The following is a 25,579-nucleotide window of genomic DNA, read 5'->3' on the forward strand; positions in this document are numbered from 1 at the left end:
GGCCCCTCCCTCAGGGCGGCCCCTCCCGCGGAGCGGGGCTGCTCCGCACCTGAGCCTCGGAACCGCGGGGTAGCGGCTCCAGGTAGGGAGGAAAAAACTCTGAGGTGGTGGAGTTCAGCGTGTGTCCCAACACCACCAGGTCATCTAGAACATGGCCGTGAAGTGAGCTCCACGTTCAGTCTGTCCTCAGACACCTGCCGGCACGGTGACTCCATCACCGCCCAGCGCAGCCCGGTCCGATGTCTGATTAACCCTTCTGTGGACAAATTACTTCTCATGTCCAACCTGAACCTCCCTTGGCGCAGCCTGAGGCCGCTTCCTCTCATCCTGTCCCTTGTTGCTGGGAGCAGACCCCGACCCCTCACGGCCTCATCCTCCTGTCAGGGGGTTGTGAGGGACAGAGGGTCCCCCCTGAGCCTCCTTTTCTCCAGGCCGAGCCCCCCCAGCTCCCTCATCACACTTGTGCTCCAGACCCTTCCCCAGCTCCATTACTGAGGGTGGGAGAGCGGCAACAGCCCCAGCCCAGGACCCGCATCTGGGACTAGTGAAAAAATAAATTATTTTGTGGGGGTTTTTGGGGCTGAGGAATGAGCATGCACATTTTAAGCACCGGCACCAAGTGCGCACAGTGCAGGAAACCTGAGTGAAGGAGCTGTGGGTCTTGTAAACCTGTGCCTTACTGTCCAGATCTAAAATTGTAACTTTTCATTCGAGTGAGGAGATGTTTAAATGTGCGTTGTGGCTTAAATGGGCTAGAGTTTTCTTCACTGTTCAGCACAAACCCAAAATATAGCCCGTACTGGCCACCTTGAAGAAAATTAACTCTACTCCAGCCAAAACCAGCACAGGTTTGTGGTAGGAAATAGCTCTCCCTTCTTAGGTGACAAGAACTCACATGCACACAAGCTTTCAGAGTCTGAGCTCCCTTCAAACGCACTAAACTAAGCTCAGCTGTGTAGCCCATCACTGTGCAGGATGTTTGACTTGTCACGAACAGCCAGCAACTGAAGTTAATAACCCCAAATTGCAGCGTGGGTGCTTTGGTGGGAGGTATAGCAGAGTTTGTATTTACAGACACTGCCTGGGAAATGCTATGAACACAGTAATGAAGAAAATGTGCTGATTTGACACATTCCTGTAAAAGTTTCCCTCTATTTAGGCTAAAGCTTTCCCAACTCAGCTGTTTTAGCAAAAGAAACATTTCAGTGTAAGATTGAGTTGCGTGTTCTCCCTTGAGGTACATTCCTTCCTAGAATTCATAGGAATTGAATTCACAGGAATACAGAATTTGTAGGTTGCAGACTGGTAGGGCAAGTATGATTTACAGTCCCCTCATTATCTTTGGTGAAGTTAAATTTTCAATATTATAAATCAAAGTAAATGATATCTCTATTACATCAGAATTCCCTTTAAAACTAGCAGGATGTGTGCTGCCAGATATTGCAACATCATTTGATTTACATGGTGGGAAAATTTTTCTGTTTGTGCGTCTTACAAAGTCAATTTAATCGAGATGCCCTTCCTTGTCCATTTCTTTGTCACTCTGCCTGCTCCTACCTGGTGGGGGTTCCCCTGGCAGGCGGCTGCACAGACATGGTGCACTCGTTTGACAGTGAAATGCTCCTTTATGCTTAAATAATAATGATGTTTATTTTCCTACACTATGACCAATGTCATTCTGCTACATTTTCTGCTCCATGATACCTTCAGACAAATGTTGTCCAGTTTCTACCGTCGGGTTGATTTTGAAGTTATCAGCTAAAAAATGGCATTTCAGTGGCACTACTTGTGTATGAAGGATGTGAAAAGTGGCTGCATTTGTTTTGAACAATGTATTTCTCACGGTAGCCCACAAAGGGCTCAGCTTTCTGTTTTGCAGCAGGAAGCAGCCGCTCAGCTCAGGGAATTAATGAACGAGCTGCTAGCTGACAGTGCATATGCCTTGGATCTTGGTTCTGGAACTTGAAAGGTCGCTGAAAAAAATGCGTTAAATGGCAGTATTGTGTGCTGTAACGTGTGTGTGAAAGTGGTTCAGCTGTCTGCTAGAAACGCTTTCTCTTTGTGGTTAGTTCTGGGTTCGACTGCCCCCGAGGATTACAGAATCTCCATAACTGGAGGCTTCTAACAAAGAGCGGACAAATGTCTCTGGGAGTCAGGCAGGGACGGCTGATCCTGCCTCACACCGACAGCTGGATCCCGCAGGCCTCGGGGGAGCTGCTGCCCCAGGGCAGCCTGTCCAAGCCCCAGGGCTGTCTGGAAAATGGAGAGACACCTGATCAGGTGGAGCAATTTGCACGGAACATCCGTGCTTGTTATACTCATGTTCTTTCTCATCCTGATCCTGCTCCAGCCTAAGGTTCCGTTGGCTCCCTCTCGTTCCAGGTGCCGCAGGTGTGTGCCAGCTGCTTTGCTCAGCCTGCACCAGCCTCACCTGGGCCTTCAGCGGGAGAAGAACATCCAGGAGGAGTGGCTGGGCTGCTCCAGGCTGGCAGCCAGCGTAGAGCTGGACACGGTAGGAGCTGGTTGTGGGTGCAGAGTGCCTGGTGCAGGACACGATCCCTGCCAGGCTCATCCAGAGGCTGCTGTTCCACGTGGCTGCTCTTCAAGGGTTCACTTTCTGGGACAGGGAGAACCATTTGGCAGAAGAATTCCATATTTTTACCTTATATAGTCACACCACTGGTCAGAAGTATAAGTAATAGTCATTGAGTTTCCCCTCCTTTGCCCAGTTCAGGGGTAAGCATGACACTCAGTGTAGTTTTAAACAATGCAGTCAGTTACATTTTATCTACTTCAAATGTTGCAATGGAACCCTGTTATCTTTGTGGTCCACACTTAATGAAATGGGCTAGAGAGCTTTCAAGCAGGTATCTTTTTATTGTAGAAAGGTTTATATATTATATTAAATTTGGACTATATTCAAACATAAATGTACTTTAATTACATTAATAATTTAAACAATGTTTAAATAAAGCACCAAGTTAACTTGATTTAAATAACTGATTCAGTTTTCACACTGATTCCTACAAAATCCCACTAATTTCATGCAGTGTTTGAAGAACTGGAGGCCAGAGCTGATTTCTTAGTAAACACTAACTACAGTTCAAGTGCTCTGCACACAAGGGGAAAGTTGACAAGTCTGACACAGGCTGAGTTTTGAAGCAGAACTCCTACAAAAGGATTCATACAGATCTGAACAGGGATTGGGCTGTTCAGCTATTTTTCTACCTTCCCTGTAAACTATTTCCACACATTCAAGTTGTTTCAGTTTAGTTCTTTGTACTGACCTCTAGATTTTAGGTGATACAGCTTTTACCTTGTAAAACAAGAAACCGGTTTTATTTTGAAACAGCAGTGTTAAATTCCATGCCCCCAGCAAACTCAGCTGAATGCAATTCACACATTCAGTGTAATATAGGCCCACTTTTATCTAAATAAGACCAAAAGAACCTGGCAACATAGATACAGGAGATTTTATTTAACATTGTGTACAAAGAAAGGCTACAAATGCCTTAAGACGTTTTTCCCCCAAATACAGTTCTTGGATCCCTTTTTCATACCACATTTCTCAGAAAGTTAAAAAAAAAATCCAAAATGACAATTTTTCCCTTTCCCCTTCTCTTTGGGCCTAAACTGAGAGATATTTAGCAGTATGGTTTCAACACCTTTCCATATTAAACTATTAGGATTAGGTTTTCTTTCCCCAAAACTGAGCACTATGAGATACTGAAGCACTACCAACAGCAGGATAAAATGTCAAAAACTGACTCCCTAACACGGTAGTGTTTAAAATAATGCCAACAGTATTAGCTCTAATGAAACCCAAAATTATGCAAACAATAACAAGTTGTTTGTCTTCTATATCTGATAATTTAGGTCTAATTATATAATTTAATTGTATTTATATTTAAATAAATAGTCTTAACTCCTTTCCTTGGAATTCTTCATGGATTATAAACACTTATAATACTAGAGATAAGAACAAACTACACAACTTACATAGGCAAGAAAGGCTGAGTTGTTTTGTTTTGGTTTTTTTGCTGGACAGACACAGAAAGGACAACATTTCAGTGTCCTGCTGTGAGATCATTTCAAATTCACCATTTCATTGTGATGCTTTTCAGTTATCCCAACACAACAATTCCTTACCCTCTTTTTGCTACCTTGGTTATCACTCTTAGTACTCCTGAAACATTGGTCCCTGCATAGCTAAGTTTTATGCAGGGTTCTGCAAGTTTTGTATGTGACTGTGAAACCCAAGACAAGACTTCTTTTAGGCTGTAAGAAGCAGTAAAGAAGGCAGGGAGTAGAAAAGGCTTTTGTGGAGAAATGACCTTTTGCTACAGCAGCTTTTACATTACCATCGACTAGATATGAAATAGGTTTTAGATATAGATTGGTTTTCAGCTATTTGTAGAATCCCAAATTAGCATTGCCCCTGTTTCTCCCAAAATGGGACTAAAATAGAGGAATTTTGAGCTACTCTAGATCAGCAGTTGATCACTTGGTTGGGTGCAGTAAGAAGGAACTCACAGCTTTCTCTGAGCCTGATCAAACTGCCCCAGGGGAGATGGGAGCACCCGAGCAGCAGCCAGTCCCTGCTCACTGCTGGGCTGGACCTGCTGTGACCCTGCCTGGGGTCATCTCCGGAAGCTGCTGGAGCCTCCTTGCAGGCAGGAAGCTGTTTTGTACACAAGCCTGCCCTTTTGTACAGCCACAGGGATATAAAATGCCGTGTGGTATAAATCATTCTGCAGATTAGAGAAACAGCTCATCTGTAGAATGTCTCCTCAGAACATCCTACCACAGGGGAAACAACCACAGCAGTTACACAAACAAAAGCTCTAGCACAAAATAAAACTTCCTCTATTCTGGTGAACCATTTTTGACAAGAGGATTTGAACATGACTGTTATGAAGACAAAGCAGTAGAGCAAACACTTCTGCTAGGCTTGGGCACTCTGTAATTGTAATAATTTCAAATATGCTTGAACAGCTGTAAATGATAGAATTTTACTTAGCTCACAATAGAGCCCTGTGTGAGCCCAGAACTTTAGCACTACCTGGTCCACTCTGCACAAGAAGACTGGAAATAGTTTAATTATCTCCAGGGCTCTGCTCTGTAGCTCTGCTACAAACTGAACCTCTCAGTGTGGTATTTGCTACAGAGCAGAAAGATGTGAAGTGGTTCTGTTGGGAAAGGAAGGGTGTGTCTTACTGTGAGGTGAAACATGGCAGCAGGAAAAAAAATTATGTAGAAACCGCTGCATGTTTTGCAGTGGTCCCCAGCAATGTCACTGTAAGATGGTAACACAAGAGAATCAAGAGTGGAGGCAAACTAGGTAATTTAGTAATTTTCTAATTCTTGACAAGAGCATTTATGAATTTGCTTGACCCAAGAGGCATAAATCTAATGATATGGTCACAGAAGGGAGACTCAAGGCAACACATACACTCAGGTTTGCTTTGTCCTACTGCCCCAACCCTTCTGTCATTACAGCTGTTGTGGCATTTTATCCTTGCAGCCCAAAATCAGATTTCTAGCTTGAACAATAACCCAACTTTGTGGTTCTAGGAGTTTAGGAGCTTTTTTCTTCCTTGTGGTGGTTTCATGTACTTTAACAAACAGGTGCTATAGCTGCTGCCTCAGCGAGAAATGATAGAGAGCAAGTGATAAGCTTTGCTTTCTTAGCACTGAATTGTGAATGTTCACTAGCAAGAAAGAGGGGTTGCAGCACATCAGAACTGTGAGGCTGCTGTAGCTCAATTCCTGCCATTCCCATGTTCATGTTTATTTACTGACAAGAGAGCCTTTGCTCAGTTATCTAGGGCATGAGCCACCTTCTGTAACTCAAAATGAGAGTCTCATTCTAGTCCCAAGAAACGTGACCTTGAGCAATTCCTAATTTTGCTTCCCTTTTCCATTTGTGATAGTTTCATTCCCTAATGATTATTAAGGAACAGTCTATTAACTATAAGTGCTTCCTTTATAGCTTCTGTTAATTTTAAGGGCAATCCATGGATTTAATTCTATTCAATTAGAAAGTTCACAGAACACACATGAACATTCATTTCATCCTGGTTCCGATTGGAGAATTGCTAATACTAGTCCAAGGCTGCAGTATCTCAGTTGTACAGGCCCTGTGTTAAAGGAAGGGAATGGTACCATGTTTATTTTTCACTAATAGCAGTAGGACAGTGTTAGCAAAGTCTACAAAGAAAAACATCCCCGGAGCAGAAATTTAAGAGGGCATAAACAAGTGACTATCTTTGAGAATTTGATTAATTTGATTGTATCTAGGAATTGCCCTTTCAGATTTTTCTTCTTCAAAGAACAAAAGCAAATCCCCCCCCAAGTTCCTGCACAAATGTACTGGTCTTCTGTTATTACAAATCCCTGTCATATTGAATTTAAGTAAAAAGAGAAAGGGGAAGTTTTAAGAAAAAAGCATTTCCCATTTTATACTAAAACTTCCATAAGAAGAATGCCACATCTGGTAAAATTATCCCAGTACGTGACCAAGCACTGAAACAAAAGGATTACCTAGTAAGGAATCTGAGAAGGTTGGGGTTTTGCCATCAGACTTTAAACATTTTCAAAACCACATTGGTCAGTTTACATTTGATACACACTTGAATGAATGGCACATTAAGGTAAATTGACACATTGTGATGCCTTCCAGTGTTACACAGGTGACAAACTAATCTGGAGATCCAGGTCTGCCTTAAGGAACAGTCCATTTGTTTAAATAAACTCATAGAAAACTAACAGGAACAACCATAAAACAGTTTTAAACAGGTAAAACTAATAAACTGTAAAAATCCTGCACCTCCCATAAATATCCTCTGTGGTTCCACCAGCTCATGGCCACACCACGAGGGCCGCGTGGTGCCGGACGATTCCGCGTGTGCGACGACGGCCGGAGCCGAGGTGGGCAGTGGGCACTGGCAAGGACGGGCACCCCACTGCTGCATTTTGCCCTTAGCTATACACTGAAAAATAGCAGCATTAAAATACAGCCTGAAATAGCTTAGCTACTACCTCAACTTGTTAAAAATGTGCAAGAATAAAGAACACCAGCAGCATTTGAATGGATGTATTTCAATTTGGTTTTTGACACTTCCCTCCCATACAAAGCATACACAAACACAAAGCTGACTCTGAGCTAGTAACTGTTATTTCTTGTCCAGCTTTGAAAACTTTTCCCTTCATTTACTTAACTTTTAAAAATTTTACTTAAAAACCTATTCAGTGTTAAAAAAACCCACAAGAATTTTAAGATAATTTCTAAATGCCAAGAAACTGATGCTTATTCCCCTCCTTAAACTGGAGAGACACAGACTATCATAATCACCTGAATTTCCTTAGCTGAAAATTGAAACATTTCAGATTCCTGTTCCTGAAAGTGACATTTGTAAAAAAGTCTCTCCAATACATTAGAAACTGAAGGAGCAAAATCTCCCAGTGCACACATAAAGGGTAATTTCTTGCTAGTTTGCTCTTGCGTTGTTTATATTGTACCTTTTAACACAGAAAATTAAAGAATTCAATTTTCTGACACAACTCACAAGGGAATATATAAGAGGAGAAATCAGAAGGCCTTTTCTGAAGCCAAGTTTTGCATTTCCCTTTTTGTTTAAGTACGATAAGGCTTATTAAAAAAAAAAAAGCCAAAACACAAAAAAACCCCTCCAAACAAACAAAAAAACCCAACCAACATCCCTGGGAAAAAAACATAAAAGCTTTTTGGAAATACTTAATTTCTGAAAACATAAGACTAGTGGAAAAAAATTAATTGCAAAATTAAAGGAAATTCAAGAAATCGATTCTCGTATTTCAAATCAGTCCATTATTTCATCATCAGCAATACAATCCACTATCTTTTCCAGCCCAAAATTACCAGCTTTGGGGAAAACATATTCATACTTAACAGAAATAATTAATGGGTTAAGTTAAATTAACTTTTTTCCCTGATCCACATGCCTGCATGTTAGATAACATTACATTAGAACTGAGCATTGTAATGAGAGACTGACAGCAACAACCTGTCACAGTAACCAAAGCAAAAGCAATTTTCTCATGGTTACATACTATAGATCAGTAATCTAATATTAAAATTAACTTCCTATATAAATAAAAATTTAAAAGTTGGGCAAAGTAAATTGGCACAGTCATTATGGTATTACTTTCCAGTTTCAACACTGCAAGGAGCAGCCACAGATTGCAAACACCAAAGGAAAAGGCTATCACCCAGCACCAGGTGTAGCTTGGGTTCTCTCCCTTTTCCATGAAGTCATCAGCAGAGCTCCTGCCTCAGGTCCATCCCCCCCGAGTGGGAGCAGGCAGGAGTGCAAGGATTGCTGTGGAGCTGCTGGGGAAAAGGGAGAACAAATACAGAGAAACAAACATAGAGAATGCTTTACTGCTCTGCACAACATGGCTCAAGTCAATGGTTTTGCAGGATTGTGACCAATTTTTACCTTCAAACAGGCAAAAAATGAATATAAAAATTTAAAAAATCAAAATCTTAAGCCTTCAAGTTTCCTTGCCTTCACTCCCTCCCTCCCCCAAAAAGCACTTCCTACTACAGACAGTTTTTTTCTTTTTTGCGGGTTCAGAAGTTGGAATGTTGTGGAAATACATACAAGAGAGAAGGAATTTCTAGTTGTACATTACATTACAAAGAGGTTTGCTCCCAGACCTAAGGAGGGAGGGATACTAAGCAATATTAAATTCCTATAAGAATCCTTACAAAGCATGCAAAATATTGATATACTCACAAAATTGAAATTTATATTTGCTCCTTTCTGATTTTGCAACTTCACAGTACAATAATTTCTAATATTCTGCAGCAGTCAGAATTACAGTGACTACAAAATCATTTCCCTTTAATTTTTTTCTATTTGCTTGAAACACTCCTTTGCTATTTTTTTTAAATTGAGAGTTTGCAGATCACCCATCAGAAAATGTGCAATTCAGCACAAGAGGAGTTGCTTTCTGTGTCATTTTTCCCTGTAAATGATGCTGACAACAAGCTAACCCTACCAATCTTTCAACATGTCCCTCCCTCCCCTTGTTGTGCCAATCCCTTCCCTTGTGTTCCAGCTGTACTTCTTGCCAGGATGACGATGGACAGATGCCACTAAATGGATGCTGCATAGCTGGGTAGGAGTAGTGGGGGCTGGAATAGTTTAGGACAATGGCATCTCTCCCACCCCCAGGATGTTTGGCACAACTGCTTCAGAACCAGAGTGCTGGCTCTGGATACCAGCTATTAGATCCTGCACTTTCAATTCCTTGGACAAATACTGCTGCCTTTTCCACCCCTGTAGCTTCAACTGATTTAGAGAGGGAAATAAAAAATTGGTGTTTGGCCAGATCTTTTGTACTGCTAAATGGAGTTCCACAGAAATTTCTCCACTGCTCTTAATTAAAACAGAGTTGGAATTTCTGGAGAATTCACAATGCATGCTACTTGCTAGATTGTCCATAAAGTACATTCTGGCATTTTTTCAGAGCATTTGTATCTATCAGAAAAAGACTCTTGTAGAAACAATGTACAAAGCCTCCAAAAATTCAAGTATCAAAAAAAAGATGTTCTGATAAAAGTCTGGAGTAAGCAGCCAGCCAAACTGAGAGCTATTGGTTTTTTTTTAAATCCACAAATTCTTCAATTACTTTTGCAGAGATAATGTGGTTTTTTTGGAGTGTTGGGTATTAACAGTCTTCCCAATTAATTTTCATTAAGTTTGGTGTGGTCTAAGGAATTTAGCAATCCTTCCTGGATAATAGTGCCCCTGCTTTTATAAACAAATGAACAACAGAATCACTAACTGTTATTCTCCCTGCCTTTCATTTACTGTATTTATTTATTTAATTTTGTTGAGTCTGTCTCAACCCAACAAAACCCATCAGAAGTGCAACATAGGCAAGAGCAGGGCATCTCCTTCCCTGGGGTGTACAAACATTTCTATGGGAAGGGCTGGGTGAGCCAAAAAATCATACAAACAAAATAAAAAACCCAGCCCCCAACCAGACAACAGTTCTAGCTGTACATTAAACTCTTTGATTTCTTTAGAACCATATTCAAATCAAGACTTGAATTTCTGTGGAGAGAATTTTAGATCCCAGACCCTTCTCTTCTCCTTCCTCTTGCAAAGCAATGCTATTTTTTGTGGCCTCAAACAGTACTTGAAAAACAGCAGTTATTAAAGACACAGTTGTGATATATCCTTTAACGTCCCCTCTCCCAAAAAGGGGTGTCCTATCAAGTGGTCCAGTAGAAATCTTGAAGTTTCTTTATGATAAATTAAATCCATAAAATGAGGAATACCTTCTGTCACATTCCTAACAAGAATAATCACCACATTCTGTGGTGCATTTGTCCAAGTGTCTATTGCTCCTTCTAGTGGAGATTCCGCACAGCTCCATCTCCGCTTAGTTCTGGTTCTACCAGCACAAGGAGGTTTTTCTCCATTCTCTCCAGCTTGTCTCTGGGTAACAAACCGCAGAAGCACTGAGGGCCAGAATTCCCCAGCACAGGAACAGTCTGAGGAAACACCAGTCATCTTTTTCCCAGGGTGACAGAGTTTGCCAAAAGCAGTTTGTGTCCTGTTGGTACCGCAGGCACCTACACCTCTGTAGAAAAGAGAATGCTTTGCCTCTTGCTGTCGGGGGTAGGGATAGTCTCTAGCTGCAGGAAGTACAGAAGAACTTGAACCTGGAAAGAGAAATGACAAGGTAATACTAAAGCCCTGTAAAAATTCATTCTCATCCTGGCTATGTGAGAGCTAGTGCTAGTGACACAGCTCTCTCTGGGACATCTAGCAGCTGTGTATTTAATATGCTGTATAACAGCAAGAGAAAAAATAGAACTTGACACGCTTCAGAGACACTCTTTTAAGATTCCAGGTGGAAAAATCGTGCTGGAGGTTCCAGCACTGAAAAAATTCAATCTAGAATTTGCCATTTCTCAACGGAGAAATACAAACCAGTCTGACTCAGTAACACAGGCTCTGTGCTCCAATCCTCTGCCTTCAAAGGCAGCAGTGGCCAAAGAATTTTGTTGTGCATCAGTGAAGGTGGTTAAAGTGCTGAGCAGCATTGTGGAAACACTGCCAATTCTTTTATCCCAGGCCAGCCGCATGGTGCTGGGACACAGCTCCCCAGAAACTAAACTCTTCCCATGCAGGAGCACACACAGGATGCACACACACAGACATCCCATCATGAAAAACCACATTTGTACAGATGCAAATTGATCTGCCTGAAGGAACACTGTTCTACAGACAAGCTAAAATGTCTGCGTGAGGCCAAAAGTTGTTTTATGTTTACCAAAAAAATGACCATGAAAGCCCAGCGGGGTCACTGAGCCAGGCCTGCCGCAGGACTGTGCTTTCCCAGAAAGCATCTTCACAAGATGGAATGGCACATTCAGGATTTTACCTGGGACATGACTTCTAGTGACCAGCTGTCAGTCATGGTGATGGGCTGGGTTGGGTTAGCAGGGATTTTACTGTCCTTCTCTGAAGGTCTGAGCAGTGTTGGTCCAAAGACAGTGGCAAGATTATGCAGGGACATCTTGTTGACGCTTTCTCTCTCAGCAACCCTGGGAGAAGAAACAATGCACAAGGCAGACCTTCATAAATATCTGAGTCTTATAAATGAGAAACCAAGGCACAAAGTTTAATAAATTTGCCCAAGGGCAGAAAAGTCTGCAGTAGAAACACCACTAAAGCCCAGATTTCCTGGATTTTAATCTAGACTCTTAATCACAAAATGGTCTTTCATGTCTCCAGGGACAGTCTCTGATATGTACAACATACTTATGCAAATCAACACATTGGGCAAGCATTAAGCCAGCTTACTGCGTTAATGTCAAATGCATGGCAATACTTTTTCACAGGTATAACCATATTACAAAGACATATACAAAATCAGAAAGACTTGACTACAAAAGGAACTGACAATGCAGTTAGGCAAAGTGCTGAAATTTAAAAAATAGATCGTTTTGGATTTCAGACACCTTCTGAGACAAGGTTCCCTAGATCTTAAATATAGGTAAATCTTCATGGTTTATACAAAAACCTTTCCTGGTCTGTGTATCCAGATACAGGTGCAGTCTCAGTGACATTGCAGCAGAAATCTGCATTTGTGATAGATAAGCCCTGACTCTTTTGTTACTCCTTTCCTCCAGTCCTAATCCTTTTTCAGTATGAGTGGAAATGGAATTCAGGATTTACTACCTCACTAAGTGAGTATGAGACAATAGTTATCTAATGAACATTCCCAGCAGATCAGCAAATACTTCCTCATTTCTGTGATTCAGCAGGTATTTAAAGAAAAGGCTCCACTTTTCAAAACAGCTGATGCTTTACACATTAAATGCATTTCTCAAGGAACTACATATTACCTTTTTAAATGGTCCAGAAGGAAAAGGAATGTCACAAGGTTGGGTTCTGGAAGTGATAGCAACAGATTCAACATACAGCTCTCCTTTGCAACAGGATCTGAAAGTGCTACAAGACAGAGAACAAGACATCACTACAGGCAGTGAATGCAGATCTGACTGACTGAGCCAAGTCCCAGAAGAGCCAATATGGATGGTCCCAAAAGAATTGTGACTACATCATCATGGGCTGGAAGGTCAGAGTTGCACATCAATACCCCACAGCATCTTGTTCCTTTATTTCACAAATGCATTAAGAATCCTTTTCTCTCTTTTTCAAAGCAGTTCAAGTACTTTGAGGCTTTCAATCACTGACGTTTTTCTTTGCATCAAGATAAGATGAGGTACATAAACCCCTCCCCTCCAAAGGGGGCTTCCCTGAAGCCTGCCTGGGCAGTGAGTGTGCAGGGCCCCAGCAGGCAGGGGCATTCTGTCCTTCAGAAACCTTTGCAGCTTGCAGAACAGCATGGCAGGCGCCCATATGCACCACGTGGGAAGGCAGTGTCATTCTGAGCTCCATCCCACTGCCCTCACAGCCTGTTCCAGCTTTTGTCCAACACTCTAAATTCGTGTTTTATGATGCTTTAAGAGCAGCCTCCCATGGAAGAGCCTCCATTCCCAAGGGCTCCTCGTGCTGCACCTACCGATGCCTTCGGCAAAGTTGGGGTACAGCTCGTCGGTGAACAGGGGCTCCGGCAGCTCTCGGAAGTACAGCTTGAGGGTGCCTGCAATGGCGTTAACGTCCATCTCACTCATCATCACTGACACATCCTTGTTATCTGAAAGAGGGGACAGTACAGGAAGGGTAAAGGAACTGCTGGCCTTGCATTCCTTCTTTTCTTCGCTTTGGGTCTGTTTATCTTTCGTCTCTGCCCAAATAGCTGGGAGTTTTCCTGTTTACATTTCTCCAGATTAAATGAGCAACCTTCCAGCTGAGAAGCACTGTACAAATGACTGCAAACACTTCATTGCTTTACACCAAGCCAGACAACCTCACTCTCCCAGGGCTACCTGTGCTGTGCCAGCAAACCTGGCCTAATCTGAACAAGCCCTCTTGACTGTATTTATATGCATTTCAACTTTTATTACTGACAGCAGTTGTTATTCCAATTCCCTGCCTCTAACAGCTTAGACTAAGAGATTCTGAGATTCTCTAACTCGCTATTGAGTGTAGCTAAGGCAATTCAGGGCTTATATTTCCATTTTGTTACTATTAAGAACAACAAAACCAGCCCCTCTCCCCGAACTAAACACCCACCAGCATTGGTTTCATAAAGTCCAGATGGAGTTAGGGAGAGAAGCCCTGACCACTCAACCTCAGTTTCATAAATAACCCTCCTAGTTCTAAGGAACACTGGCTTTCACAAAACATTCTTTATTTTAAGGACTTCTATTAATTTGGACACCTCACAACAGTGAAGAAATTATGACTTCTGATTGCTGATGTTTTCCCCCAGAGAGGTGTCTGCCATTTACAAAGATTTGGCAAGGCAGGTAAAGCCATCATTTCATCTCTGCTGGGAAGAATAAAAAAGCATGGTTTGGTACAAGGATCATCCTGTTGTATGTCTTGGGTTATATCAGTAAATAAAACATGCAGCCAGGGTTAAAATTGTTTTCCTTGAGTGAGAATCTCTACTTCTTAATGCTTCTTGGGCAACGTAAGATTAAAAATAGCACAGCCACATGACAGGGAGCTCAGGCAGGTTCTGAGAGAGCAAAGGGAAAAATCAGACCCAAATACTTACTGACATCAAAGGCAGCTTTCAAAGCCTGGATGTCGGTTGCGACTCCAGAGACACGGTAGATCCCCACCTCCTCCATCCCGCGCCGCTCGATCTCCTCCACGCACTGCCGCACGATGTACGGCACCTTCGACCTCTCTCTCCTGAGGGGAGCCAGACAGAAGGGCTCAGTTCAGCCCAGGCCCTCTGTGCCTGTTCCCCAGTCAGCCAGGACAGCTCCGAGCCCCCCAACATTTCCCTGGGCAAATGGGGTGGTAGGAAGTCTGAGCAGGCAGTCAGGACTGAGCTGAAAAACTCCTTTTAAAACTCCTTTTCTGACTGTCTCAGCCTTGCTCTGGCTGTTCTGTAGCTTCCCTGAGCACTTGAGCTCTTGGCCAGGTCCCAGCACCCCCTCTGCCCAGGTAATGAGAGGATTCCCAAACAGCCCTTGGATACATAGCAACTCTGTTGCTTTCAAACTGATGCAATTCCATGGGGAGGAAATACCACACTTCCCAAACCATACAACAGAACAAACAGGTTTCTGCTGGCAAATGATTCATGACAAAAGATCAGGGGTTAAAATAATACAATGAGATCCAAAGACCTTGAACATTTTTGATTATGGAAAGGAAACATCACTGTTCAGTGGCTCTGGAAATTTGTGACCATGTCAGCTAACTACAGAGAAGGCAAGTGCAAGGGGGATTTCCGGAATTCAGAGGAATTATCAGTACTGCCAGTAAACAGCCTGTGTGCACACTGGTTTTTATCTCTGCAAAAAATAAAGCTCAGAGATTGTAAAGCATCTCCTGTCTGCAGCCACATCTACACTCCTACACTAGTGGAGCAGGCTGGACTGCCAAACCCCTCAAGGGGACACAGGCAAGTGCACCCCACTGGCCAGTTGTCTTCCTGAACACAACGGGGAGAAACGTGACCCATCAGCTCACTTGGTGACAATGGCAATCTTGACCCCAAACACTCCTGTCTGCTTGCGGGATGGCATCCTCTTCAGGCTGAACTCCCGACTGGTGAACTTCACTGACAGCTTCACTTCCACCTGAACCAAAGAGAACAGCTGTCACTTCTTAAACATTTTCTTTTCTTTATGCTGCAATGAAGAGCAAAGAAATAAAGCCCACAGGAGGTACAGAAGCAGAGCTAATTTCTGTTTGTACACTTACCCCATTCATTGAGATGACTGTGCGCTGCCAATCTTTGTCCTGCAGTGCCTGCGGGTCCAGCTGGAAAACAGAAGTTACCCATCAGCTAGGAACAGACTTCAGAGAAACCAGCTAGCCTGGGAGGCTTCTGCAAGTGAGCAGAGCACAATCACTTTTACCTTCTTCTTTCTTTTCCATAGGAAAACCCACACTCCAAAGTTTCCCTGGTTTCAGGGAAACCAGGTTTTGGATATTGCGCAGTTCTCTTAAACAGGGCTGATGAGGGTTCATACCCATGGAAAACCCAGCAATATGAGAGCAGTGTCAGCTCAACAATAAAGGCAACCTCAGGGAGCACAACCAATATTTGAATCTGCTGAGAAATCATGGAAAGCTGTCCTTCAAACAGCCTATTCCTTTTCATTTCTATTTGAGCATAGAGGCAGGAAGAACACCAGACCCTGCTATTGCAAGCACTCATTAAACAGAAACAAGTTCCAATCTCTCATTTTCAGCTTTGTTTCATCTATTGAGTGGACAGTTGTGAGGCTGGGGAGCAGTTGACTCAGGTGCTAGAATGTCACCCAGCAATTCCTCTACTGCCTTGGGAGAGCCCCAACATATCAGAAGGGCTGAGGAGTGGCACTCAGCTCCAGGGAGACTGGCAAGAGAGAGAGGAGCTGTCTGCTTGGGGGCTTGATCAGCCATTGGAACCAGCCAAAGCAAGAATTCAGTGCCTCCTGAGACAGCTTTGTAACACCTGGCTCTTGAACATGGAGGCACTGTAAGACCAGAAGAGGCACCTGCAGCAAACTCTGTTTTGAGTTTACTGCTGTCAGCAAACAGGCAGTCATAACCAGAGCTGCTTTGCAGCTCCCCCTTCTCACAGAGCCCCATGCAGGGTCAGACAGCTCTGGCAGGGGAGGGAAATGCTGGAACAATGGCAGCTGCAGGAAATTCTGGGAGAGCTTAGACACGGTCATGGTCGCACTCAGATCATCAACAGAGCAGCCCAGTGCTGCTGACAGCTACAGAGACGAGCCCCCACCTAAACCTTCCCCACTCCCCTAAGAAAGGCAAGTAGCAGAGAGCAAAGTTCCTCCCACTGCAGGGACCCCAAGCAGCACAGAACAAGCGAGGCCAACCTTATCCCTGCGCGCTCTGTTACGGACGTGAGCCCACAGCGGGATGCTGCCAGCACACACAGGCTTCCCTGACAAACTGGACCGGCTCCTGTAGGTGCAACGCTGGCAGAAATTCCTGAAGAGCCCTTGTAAGGAATTGTCAGTAACCAGCAGCTCCCACATTTTGGGATTGTGCAAAGGATGGGCAGCAGTGCTTGGCTTCAGTGCCTCAGCGACCCCAAACACAGCACTGCTCGCCAAGGGGATTTGCTTTTAACTCCGGCAGAACAGATCCGCCCCGCCTATGGGGCTGGCCAAGGGCCCTACGAGCTGGCCAGTTTCTAGGCTGTTCTACCCTGAACTTCCGTGCTGGAAGCTTGATTTCTTTCAACAACTGAATTCTTTCCCAGAATCAAGAGGAAACCATTTCTGAAGTGTCTGGTTTCCTATGAGGAGCAACCATGCTAACTATTCCTGAAAGCTTGATCTCCATCTCTGAGGAGTCATCTTGTTAAGCTGCCAAAATGGCCCTGCTGATGGACACAGTCACAGCCAATCCTCTTGCTGGGAACCAGTTCTCCATATGCTTTTAGAATGGAGTCACTGAGTGTATTATTTATAGCAGGGAGTTATTTTATTTATAGTTTAAGACTAAAGGGGAAAGAGGGTTTGAATATGTGCCAAAAACTTCAAAGGAAGAGTCCAGCAGAATCCAGTTATGGTTTATTTAAGCTAACAGGTATTACTGGGTATGTCTCAGTAATGACCAGGGAATTCCTGTCACAGCACAAAACAAAATCAAGTAAATAGCTGTTAAAAAATAAAACCATCCTGCTCTCTCTCAAGAGTAACTTTGACACTGCTGCAAAGAACAAGGAGAAGCAGAGTGCTGGAGCTGAGAACTCACAAAGATTTCTCCTTGCTGGAACTGAGAGCTCACAGAGACTTTTCCTCACTGGATAACTGCTGGGGCTGAGCCAGGACTGCGAGTAAACCTCCGTGTACCTGCTGCCGCCTCTTGCTCCCTTGTTTCTGAACTCTCCTGCAGAGCTGGCAGGACCCCTGCACTCCCTCCTACTGTTTGACTCCTGCTGGAAAATGCCTTGTACTGAATGGGGACAGCCAGGGACAGCAGGCACCAGGGCTGGCTGACCCAGCCAACCCTGCATAAATCACTGGCAATAACAACAGTAATTAAGGGGAAAAAAACCCAAACTCCTCCAAGGTGCTTTTTAAATAACAAAGCAAAATGATGGAAGCTATTAAAAGAGCAAAGCTTGAATAAACTCTCAGCAACACTGAGTAAGACAGGAAGATCAGGTCTAACAGTCTGATAAGTCACAGCAGGACATAACAGAGTCAACAGGAAACCAAGAAGTGTCACTGGGACTTCAATCGAGCTTCAGTCGTGGTCCCAAGTGATGACTGACCTTCTGAGGCCAGCAAGAGCAACAGAGGGAAAGGGCAGCTGGAGCAGGCAGGGAGAGAGCACACTGAGGACAGCGAGCTAGCAAGAGTGATGCTCCACCAGCACAGAGGACAAAGAGGGCTATGCTGTCTTCTGGCCTGATTTGGAGATCAGTGACCTGAAAGAAGGAACACTGAGTAGAAGAATGCAATCCACGGCCAGCATGGCAAAGGGAGGCAGCTCTGGGCAAGCTGTGCCAGCTCAGGCAGGGGAGGCAACTGTGCAGCTGCTGCCTCTGCATTTGACAGTGGAATTTACTGCTCCTCTACACAATTCCTTCAAACAGTTGCTTGGTTTGAGTGACCTGCCCCATCTCCATTGAAGCAGAGCCACTGTGTTGTTTCCATGCTCTGTGCAAATAGGACAGACCTGCTAAAACCCTCCCAGACTGCATTGCATGGGTTTCTTTGAACAGCCCCCACCAAAAGCTCATGCAGAACAGGAAAATACAAACCAACCACTCTGTCTTTTGCTGCTCCCTCCAGCCCCCCTTGTGGCTTTTGGTATTTGCAGTGGCAAAGTACAGCCCCAAAGTCACTAATGAATCAAGCCAATACCTCTCTGTCTCCTGCCCGAAACACAACAGAACAAAGCAGCTCAGCACCACAGGGGTTTCTGAGTGCAGGTCTCTGGCCCTGGTAGCAGCTCAGCACTGAATGAGACAGGGCACAGCAGTCAGGAAAGGCTGAGAGTGCACAGCAGAGTGCTGAGAACTGGAAAAAGGCAAACTGGGAATACTGCTCTGGCAAATGCAAGCCAGGCACTAGGAAGGGCGTCTATGCTCTGCCCTAGGAAACCACCACAGAGAGTTTGATCATGATTTCTTTTTCCCCAGAGAGAACAGAAAACATGCAAAAGGAGGGAAAAACAAGGAAGCCTCAGTGGAAATGAAAGAGCATGGACTGTGGAACATTAAGGTTAGTGTGTTTTATATATACAGTACATTCACACTACTTCTTCCCTTTATTAAACTTCCCAGGCAACTTTACACCCCATCAATTTTGAACTGTAACTAATGTGACATAGATGTTGTCAGATCCTCAGTGCTACTGGGAATTCCCAGTCTTGCCATAAGCCCATTCTTCTCACAGCTCCCCACTGACAGGTTCATCTTTCCCACCATCACCCTTCAGGCATGACCCATTGCCTTCTTCATTTCCCCCCTGTTTTCATTGCTGGGACAATGTTCTGCTTCAGCAAACTGTTTAAACAAGCTTGAGTGAGTAAAAGGTTTCCAAGTTAACACTTGGGAGGTACAACATGGGACAATCTGGTTTACATGGAAAACAACTTAATGCCTGAAATAGCCATGGGCACTGCTATGAGACATCCCAGATAATTAAGATAAGAGTGATTGTTCTGCAAGGCAGCAGGGAATGGTGCTGCTCCACAGAATGAGCGATCTAAGGTCACATCCTCCCTGATTTTCCAGCACTGCTGTGAGGGAGAAGGAAATATTTAGCTTGAGCTGATCATGCAGAAAAAGAAAACAGCAAAGGAAATGGCATTTCTAGGAGGCACCGGTGGGAGGAGCTGGATCACAGGGTGAGGTATCACTTCACTCACAGCTCCCACAGCCAGACAGGTCCTGCTGACAAATGTGCCCAATGGTGCAGTCTCAACACCAAACAAAAGGCTGCTGCACTCCCAACATGGGGATGTGTCTGCCACATGAAATGCAAAATTCAAGGAGCCAAAGGGCCAGCCAAGTGCCAAAAATGGACTGCAAGGTAACAACAGAAAGAAAAGCCCAGGGTGCTCACAATGAGAGGGGCTTATGCCCACAGCTAAGCCTCACATGTCCTCTCATCATGTGATGTCCATTCTGTCCTCCTCCAGCGCCCCAGTAACTTCAGTTTCACAGTGTACTCAGGAACAGTATTTCTCATGCCTGAGGTGCACAGAAGCCCCCAGCCACATGTGCCAGTCAGTTCAACACTGCACACCCAGCACTGCTCTGCCCAGGTCTGGTGAGGACTTCACTCCTACATTTACAGGAGCTTCTCCACACTAAAACCTCACGGGTTTATGTTTCAGAGATAAAAAACCTGCAGAATGGCAGGAAAGAAGCAGCTCTTGCATCTGGCTGTACAGACAGACAAATAAAATATTCCATAGGAAAAGAAAGTATGAGCAATGGGAGCTATTAAAATTGCTGCCCATTCCTGGAAACTTGTGACATGCACCAATTTCCAGCCTTCCTTCCTTCACTGCCATAATGTAACGGAGAGATTTAATAAACATTTTTACAGCCAAAACAGTCCTAGTCTCCTTGATTGTCTTCATCACTGAGGCTCAGTATTTGGTGAGTCAGAATTCCCAGTAGTGGGAAGTTGCATATTTACAATAATTCATGGCTTAACAATACACTGCAATTTGGCCAAGAGAGAAACTTCTCTGCTTTTATCAACAGGAGGATGCAGACACGACCCTTCATGTTCCCAGAGTTTTTAACTAAAAGGAATTTATGAAACAAAAATCCTCACCCAGCCTCACAGACCTTGCCTTTAGACAGACAGACTTGGGCTGAATAATGACAGTGCAACAACAAATCAGAAGCCCAGAATAAACTACAAACTCTATGGTAAACAAAATCTGATATAAAAGCAGCTGGGAGAACAGCCAACCTTCAGGCTGTAATCAGATTTTGTTGTTGCATTATTATGGTTTCTTAATAGAGAAATGGTGCTTACTTCAAAAATAGAACTAAACCAAAATCAAAACCTTTAATCATTTTTATCAATCCAAAATCTTACCAGACTGTCATATGACTTCTCTTTGATTCAATAGTATTTGAAATCCATGATGGGACAGAAATCACTGAAAATTAAGGGGTTATGCTGGCAATTCATCAAGTTTCTTTATAAATTGCAAAGGGGATTTACAGAAACCAAGAGAGCTTTTGCATGTGCCTTTTATGATACAACAGAATGCAACATTTGTACATTGATTAAAAACATTTTAATTGATTTTTAACCTTCCCACTGTCTAGGTTTCTCTAAAAGAATCAGGATGCAATTAATATTTAATTGCCATCAAAGAGTATTTTTATTTACTAAAGTATAAAATATATTTACAGAATATAAAATTGCTGTGCATAAAAATGCTCACTGCTGTGAGAAGGAAAAAAATTGCCAAAATTTGAAAGATTTTATATGTTTTTTTATAATCTTTCTATGTAACATATTTGTAGAATTTATCAGGTCAGTGATTTCAGGGTTCTCTGTTATGAGCACACAAATCTCCAGGGCATTTCAGGGCTGGAGACTTGCTCTTTTGTAGTTGCTCAGCTCTGTGGAAAACAGCCTTTGTTAGCTGAAGGGACATAGGGATTTCTGGTCAGCTCAGACACTCACACAGCAGCAGCCTGTGCTGGCATTTATTGATCTGCACACCAGCTCCCTTCCAAATCCCACCATGTATCTGAGACAAAAGCTCTCTCTGAAAACAGGAGAGAGGGGAGGAAGAGGCTGATCAAAGTCATTTAGGCAATGAACCCTGCCAGAGCAAAGGTGGGATGTGATCCCACAGACCACCCTCATCCTGAGCTGCTTCTGCAATGCCACAAATGGCCTTGGCCTGCATGGCCATCACTGCAGTGATGGCCAGGGAAAGCTGTCATCCACAGGGAGATGAACAGCCAGACCTAAATGGAGGGGAACTGGTGAGATCTTTAAACATGCCAGAAAGGAAAAGGTATCTGGGCAGGGTCCCTGTTCTGTTCAACAGCCATTCCAACACAAAGAATGTGTCCTCAGAGCAGGCATTTAAACACCCTCCTAAAGTTGTGGACAGACAGTGCAACAAACTGGAACAGGATGGGGGACATATGTTCCCCATGGTTTCCTCCACACAAGGCCTGATTTCTCCTACATCCAGCTTTAGTGCTCTGTCACACAGCAGCTCCCCAAGAGCAGCAGCCCTTTGCAATCGTCACCTCCCCCACTGTATTACACATCTGCCACACAAAGTGTCCCAGGCCAGTTCCCAGCAGTGGAAATGTTCCTCAGATGCTCTAATGGACACCACACTCTGGGCATGGCAGTCAGTAGGACAGGCAGGCTGTCCCAGGGCCTGGCCAACACATCCATCAGCTTCCAGCACACACAGATGGCAGCCTTTGTGCACAGGATTTACAGAGTAGAGAGAATATTCTTGCATCCTCCTGTCACAAATGAAGCATCCTCACCAGTGCCCAGGGGCACTTCCTATACAGTGGTGTGGAAGTTTTGAAGTTAATGGGCAAAGGAGAGATCAAAACAAGCAGCTATTCCATGGAGCAGGCTAGGGCACAAAGCAAGAGGGACAAAGCTGCTGACTTCCTGCCTCTGAATCATACTGTGTACCTCACTATCTGAGGGAAAAATCTTCAATGCTGAGACAATCAGAAGGCAGAAAAAACCTCTGTGGTGAACAGCAGGATTCAAAAGTCCTGTGATGTTTTGCAGTAAGGGTATCAAGAATGAGCTGAGCACAGCCTTACCTGGATCTGTCCTTTCCCCATGATGCGATCTGTGCTCTCTCCATCCTCTTTGGTGAGCTTGGTTTTGTTGTAGCACTTTTCATAGCACAGAATCCGCAGTGTCTGGGAGCCCTCCAGCTCAATCTCAAACTCCTGCATGGCACCAGGAAAGGAAAGAGCAATGGCTGCATCACAACAGGACACCAGTCTCAGAAAAATCAATACAGTCTCTTTAATACTCATCAGAAGAACACTTAAGTGCTGGTCAAAACCTCCTCCCTACTGAAACTGGTCTAGAAAGAAGCTGAAATTGTATTTTGTATCTATAAGATGGTCAAATTGGAGACTAAGATGGTTCACTCCTTAGTCAGGTTTCACAGGTCTCAGCAAAGCATCATTCAAAGACACAAATTTGCTCACCTTCCATGTAAGAAATTTTGCTCACCAGCAGGTCTGAGATGGCTGTAAACAGGCAAAATGTCTATAGCTGATTCTTCCCTCTCTCAACAAATAAACAAAACCATCTCCTTCAACATATTTTTACTTGTTTCTTTAAAAAAATTGTCAAGCATGCATCTGTTTAAAAGATGAAATACTGGACAAGACACATTTGTATCAAATTGTTTGTTTAACTACCACTAATCCAAGAGAAAGTCTTCGGCAAGCCCTGACAGCCAAATGAACCTGGCAGAAGAGTGTTTTCTGAGAAGCAGCATGTGCAGCACAAGTGCTGAGCATGCAGCAACCTCCTTCACTGGCAAGTCTTCTGCCCATCATGTGTTGATGTCTGGCACATGGAACAAGTCACATGAAGAAAAATCAAACCTACCTCGTTCCAGTTGGGCTCTGTGGTGTCTCTGTAAACTCTAGTTTTGGCCTTGTTCACAAAATACCCAAAAGAATCCACCTCTAATGTGCAGTACAAATCTGAGGAGGGGAGACAAGGGAGACAAAAACTTAAAAAAAATATCTAGAATCTCCTAACTTGCATTAATCACTTGCACAAAGTGCCTTCATTTCCATCATCTCTGTATTACTACCAGAAACACCATCCCATACAAATCTCATCACCTTGATCAGCCCAGCTGTCCTTAAGAAACTCTGTCACCTTTTTTATCCTTCTGTCAAGTCATTCCTCTGAATTTTAACACCACTTTCTTCCCAACAAAAATTCTGGATGCCAGAGAACACCTTTCATTCTTTCATTGTAAAACAAGATACAGCTGAAAGAATTCAGGATAAGGGCTGACTTGTTTCTAGAACATCTGGGTCATCAGCAAACACTGCTTAAAACCTCAAACAGTCTAGGCCTAACAATAAATGCTGTGTGCTCGATCCTTGATGCTGATCTTTTTGGGAGTTAAGAGTAGAACTTCCAGCTCCCCAAAACACCTCTCCTCCTCACCATCACCACAGATGCTGCAATCCACACCCAGCCGTCCCAGCACATGGCTTATCTACCCCCTGTCAGTACCTCCTGTGTGCCCCAGAACTGCAACTCACTTGAGCTCTGCTTGAATCCCGAGGCAGAGTGGACAATGACGTTCAGGAATCCATAGAGACCTGGGGATTCATCATCTGTACAAAAGACCCAAGGGATTCTGTTACATTCACAGTGGAGCCAAGAGTGAGAGTGATGAGACTGATATTACACAGGTTAATGAGCAGAGGGTGAACTGTACCCAAGGATGGCAGGAGCAAGTAACAACCACTTCAGCAAGACAGGAGATTGTTCCACAGCTGGCACCTGTAATACCTTCTGGCACTGGGGGGCTTTTACAGTGACAGTTCTAGGATCAGCAAGACAGCATGGAAGAAATTCAAAGGAGAAAAAGTAAATTACAGAGGCTAAGTCTACAAGTAGTAATTTAGGATGGTCCCTGACACAATTTTGGCCAACTAGTATTATTCCAAAGGATTCTCAGACATAGCTTAAAGCTGTCCCAGGCTAGGACTCCACCAGGCACTCCAATACCTTGCACAACAGCTGCATGCAAGGACCATTTAATAGTTGATTCATGTATACTGGAGGATGCCTACAACCTGTAGCAAAAGGGAACAGTAAGAGCAGTTCTAGGGGAAAGCACAAAATCAGGCAGGTGGAGAGTTCCACTGCAGCTGCACCATGTGAAAGCAAAACCCAAAGGTCTTACCTTCCTTATTGATAGTGAGGGGAATGTTGTGCACTGTCTGAAGCTTCACACAGGAGTTTGTCAGCATCTGGAGCTCCACTGATGTGAGTGAGAAACTTTTAAAGCCTGCCAAGGAGATTGCAAGAGGGAGGAGTAAAAATTCCAAGGAGAGGCTGGATGCATGACCCCTCATCCTGGGCACAGAGGGGACAGTGCTCCCTGGGCACTGCTCAGCAGCACCGAGGTGCTCAGGGCAGTGCTGCTGCTGCAGGCAGCTCTGCTGGGGGCATGTTCAGTTACTCTTCCGAGTCTCAGGATGGTTCACAGGAAATAGAGGAGTTCTTAGTTCGTTGCAAAGCCAAAAACACCACGCCATAAAAGTAACTTAGTTTTTTTTTAATGGAGCCAGGGAAAAGAGTTCAGCTTTTCCCCCTACCTGGAACTGCATTGAGCTCTGATCTCTATGGTAAATGGGAGAATCTCTACACACATTTACTTACTAACTGCTCTATCTACACATTCCTCACATGTTGCTGCAGCAGAAATTCCTCAAACAGCCTCAGACAGGAGACATCCATACTGTGCTGCGGATTTCAATGCAGATCTCTGTTTTGGCAGGGAAGCCTGTCCCACACCCTCATCCTCTGGAGCCCTGCTCTCTTAAGATCACAGTATTTGTAGCAATGACAGCTGAGGGATACTCACATTTCTTCTGCTGTTCCCGGATATTCTCCCTCCACTCTGCCCTTTCGTAGTCCGATGAAATGAGGAATGTGTAACTCTGCCCAGGAACACAGAAGAAAACAGGGTATGCAGTAATCTGATGCACCACTGAGGGCAGGGCCTGCCTGCTCCCACTCTTCCCCAGTGCAAACTGCCGGACAGACTGTTCTGCTGGCACTCCTGCCACTTATCCTGCATCACACCTCTGTCAAGACAGGCTGGGCTCTGGCACCGTGCCCACGATACCAACACGGACAGTCAGAGCTCACAGAGCCCCACCCTGCCACGGGCAGCTGTGGCCCTGCAGCAGCTCCCATGGCAGGCTGTGGTCT

General features: G+C 44.1%; 1 protein-coding gene across 1 annotated transcript in view; it reads right to left on the bottom strand.

The window, feature by feature from the left end:
* Positions 1-3,451: 3,451 nt before the first annotated feature.
* BCR (BCR activator of RhoGEF and GTPase) overlaps positions 3,452-25,579 on the bottom strand; it is a 98,235-nt gene continuing 76,107 nt past the window's right edge. Inside the window, 12 exon segments of the mRNA XM_031063173.1 lie at positions 3,452-10,720; positions 11,446-11,608; positions 12,413-12,518; positions 13,093-13,227; positions 14,197-14,336; positions 15,126-15,235; positions 15,360-15,419; positions 22,414-22,545; positions 23,222-23,319; positions 23,896-23,970; positions 24,546-24,650; positions 25,230-25,305. Coding sequence (XP_030919033.1) covers positions 10,631-10,720; positions 11,446-11,608; positions 12,413-12,518; positions 13,093-13,227; positions 14,197-14,336; positions 15,126-15,235; positions 15,360-15,419; positions 22,414-22,545; positions 23,222-23,319; positions 23,896-23,970; positions 24,546-24,650; positions 25,230-25,305 — 1,290 coding nt within the window. The 3' untranslated portion in view covers positions 3,452-10,630.

This window comes from Geospiza fortis, unplaced genomic scaffold (genome assembly GCF_000277835.1).
Source record: "Geospiza fortis unplaced genomic scaffold, GeoFor_1.0 scaffold31, whole genome shotgun sequence".
Classification (NCBI taxonomy): domain Eukaryota; kingdom Metazoa; phylum Chordata; class Aves; order Passeriformes; family Thraupidae; genus Geospiza; species Geospiza fortis.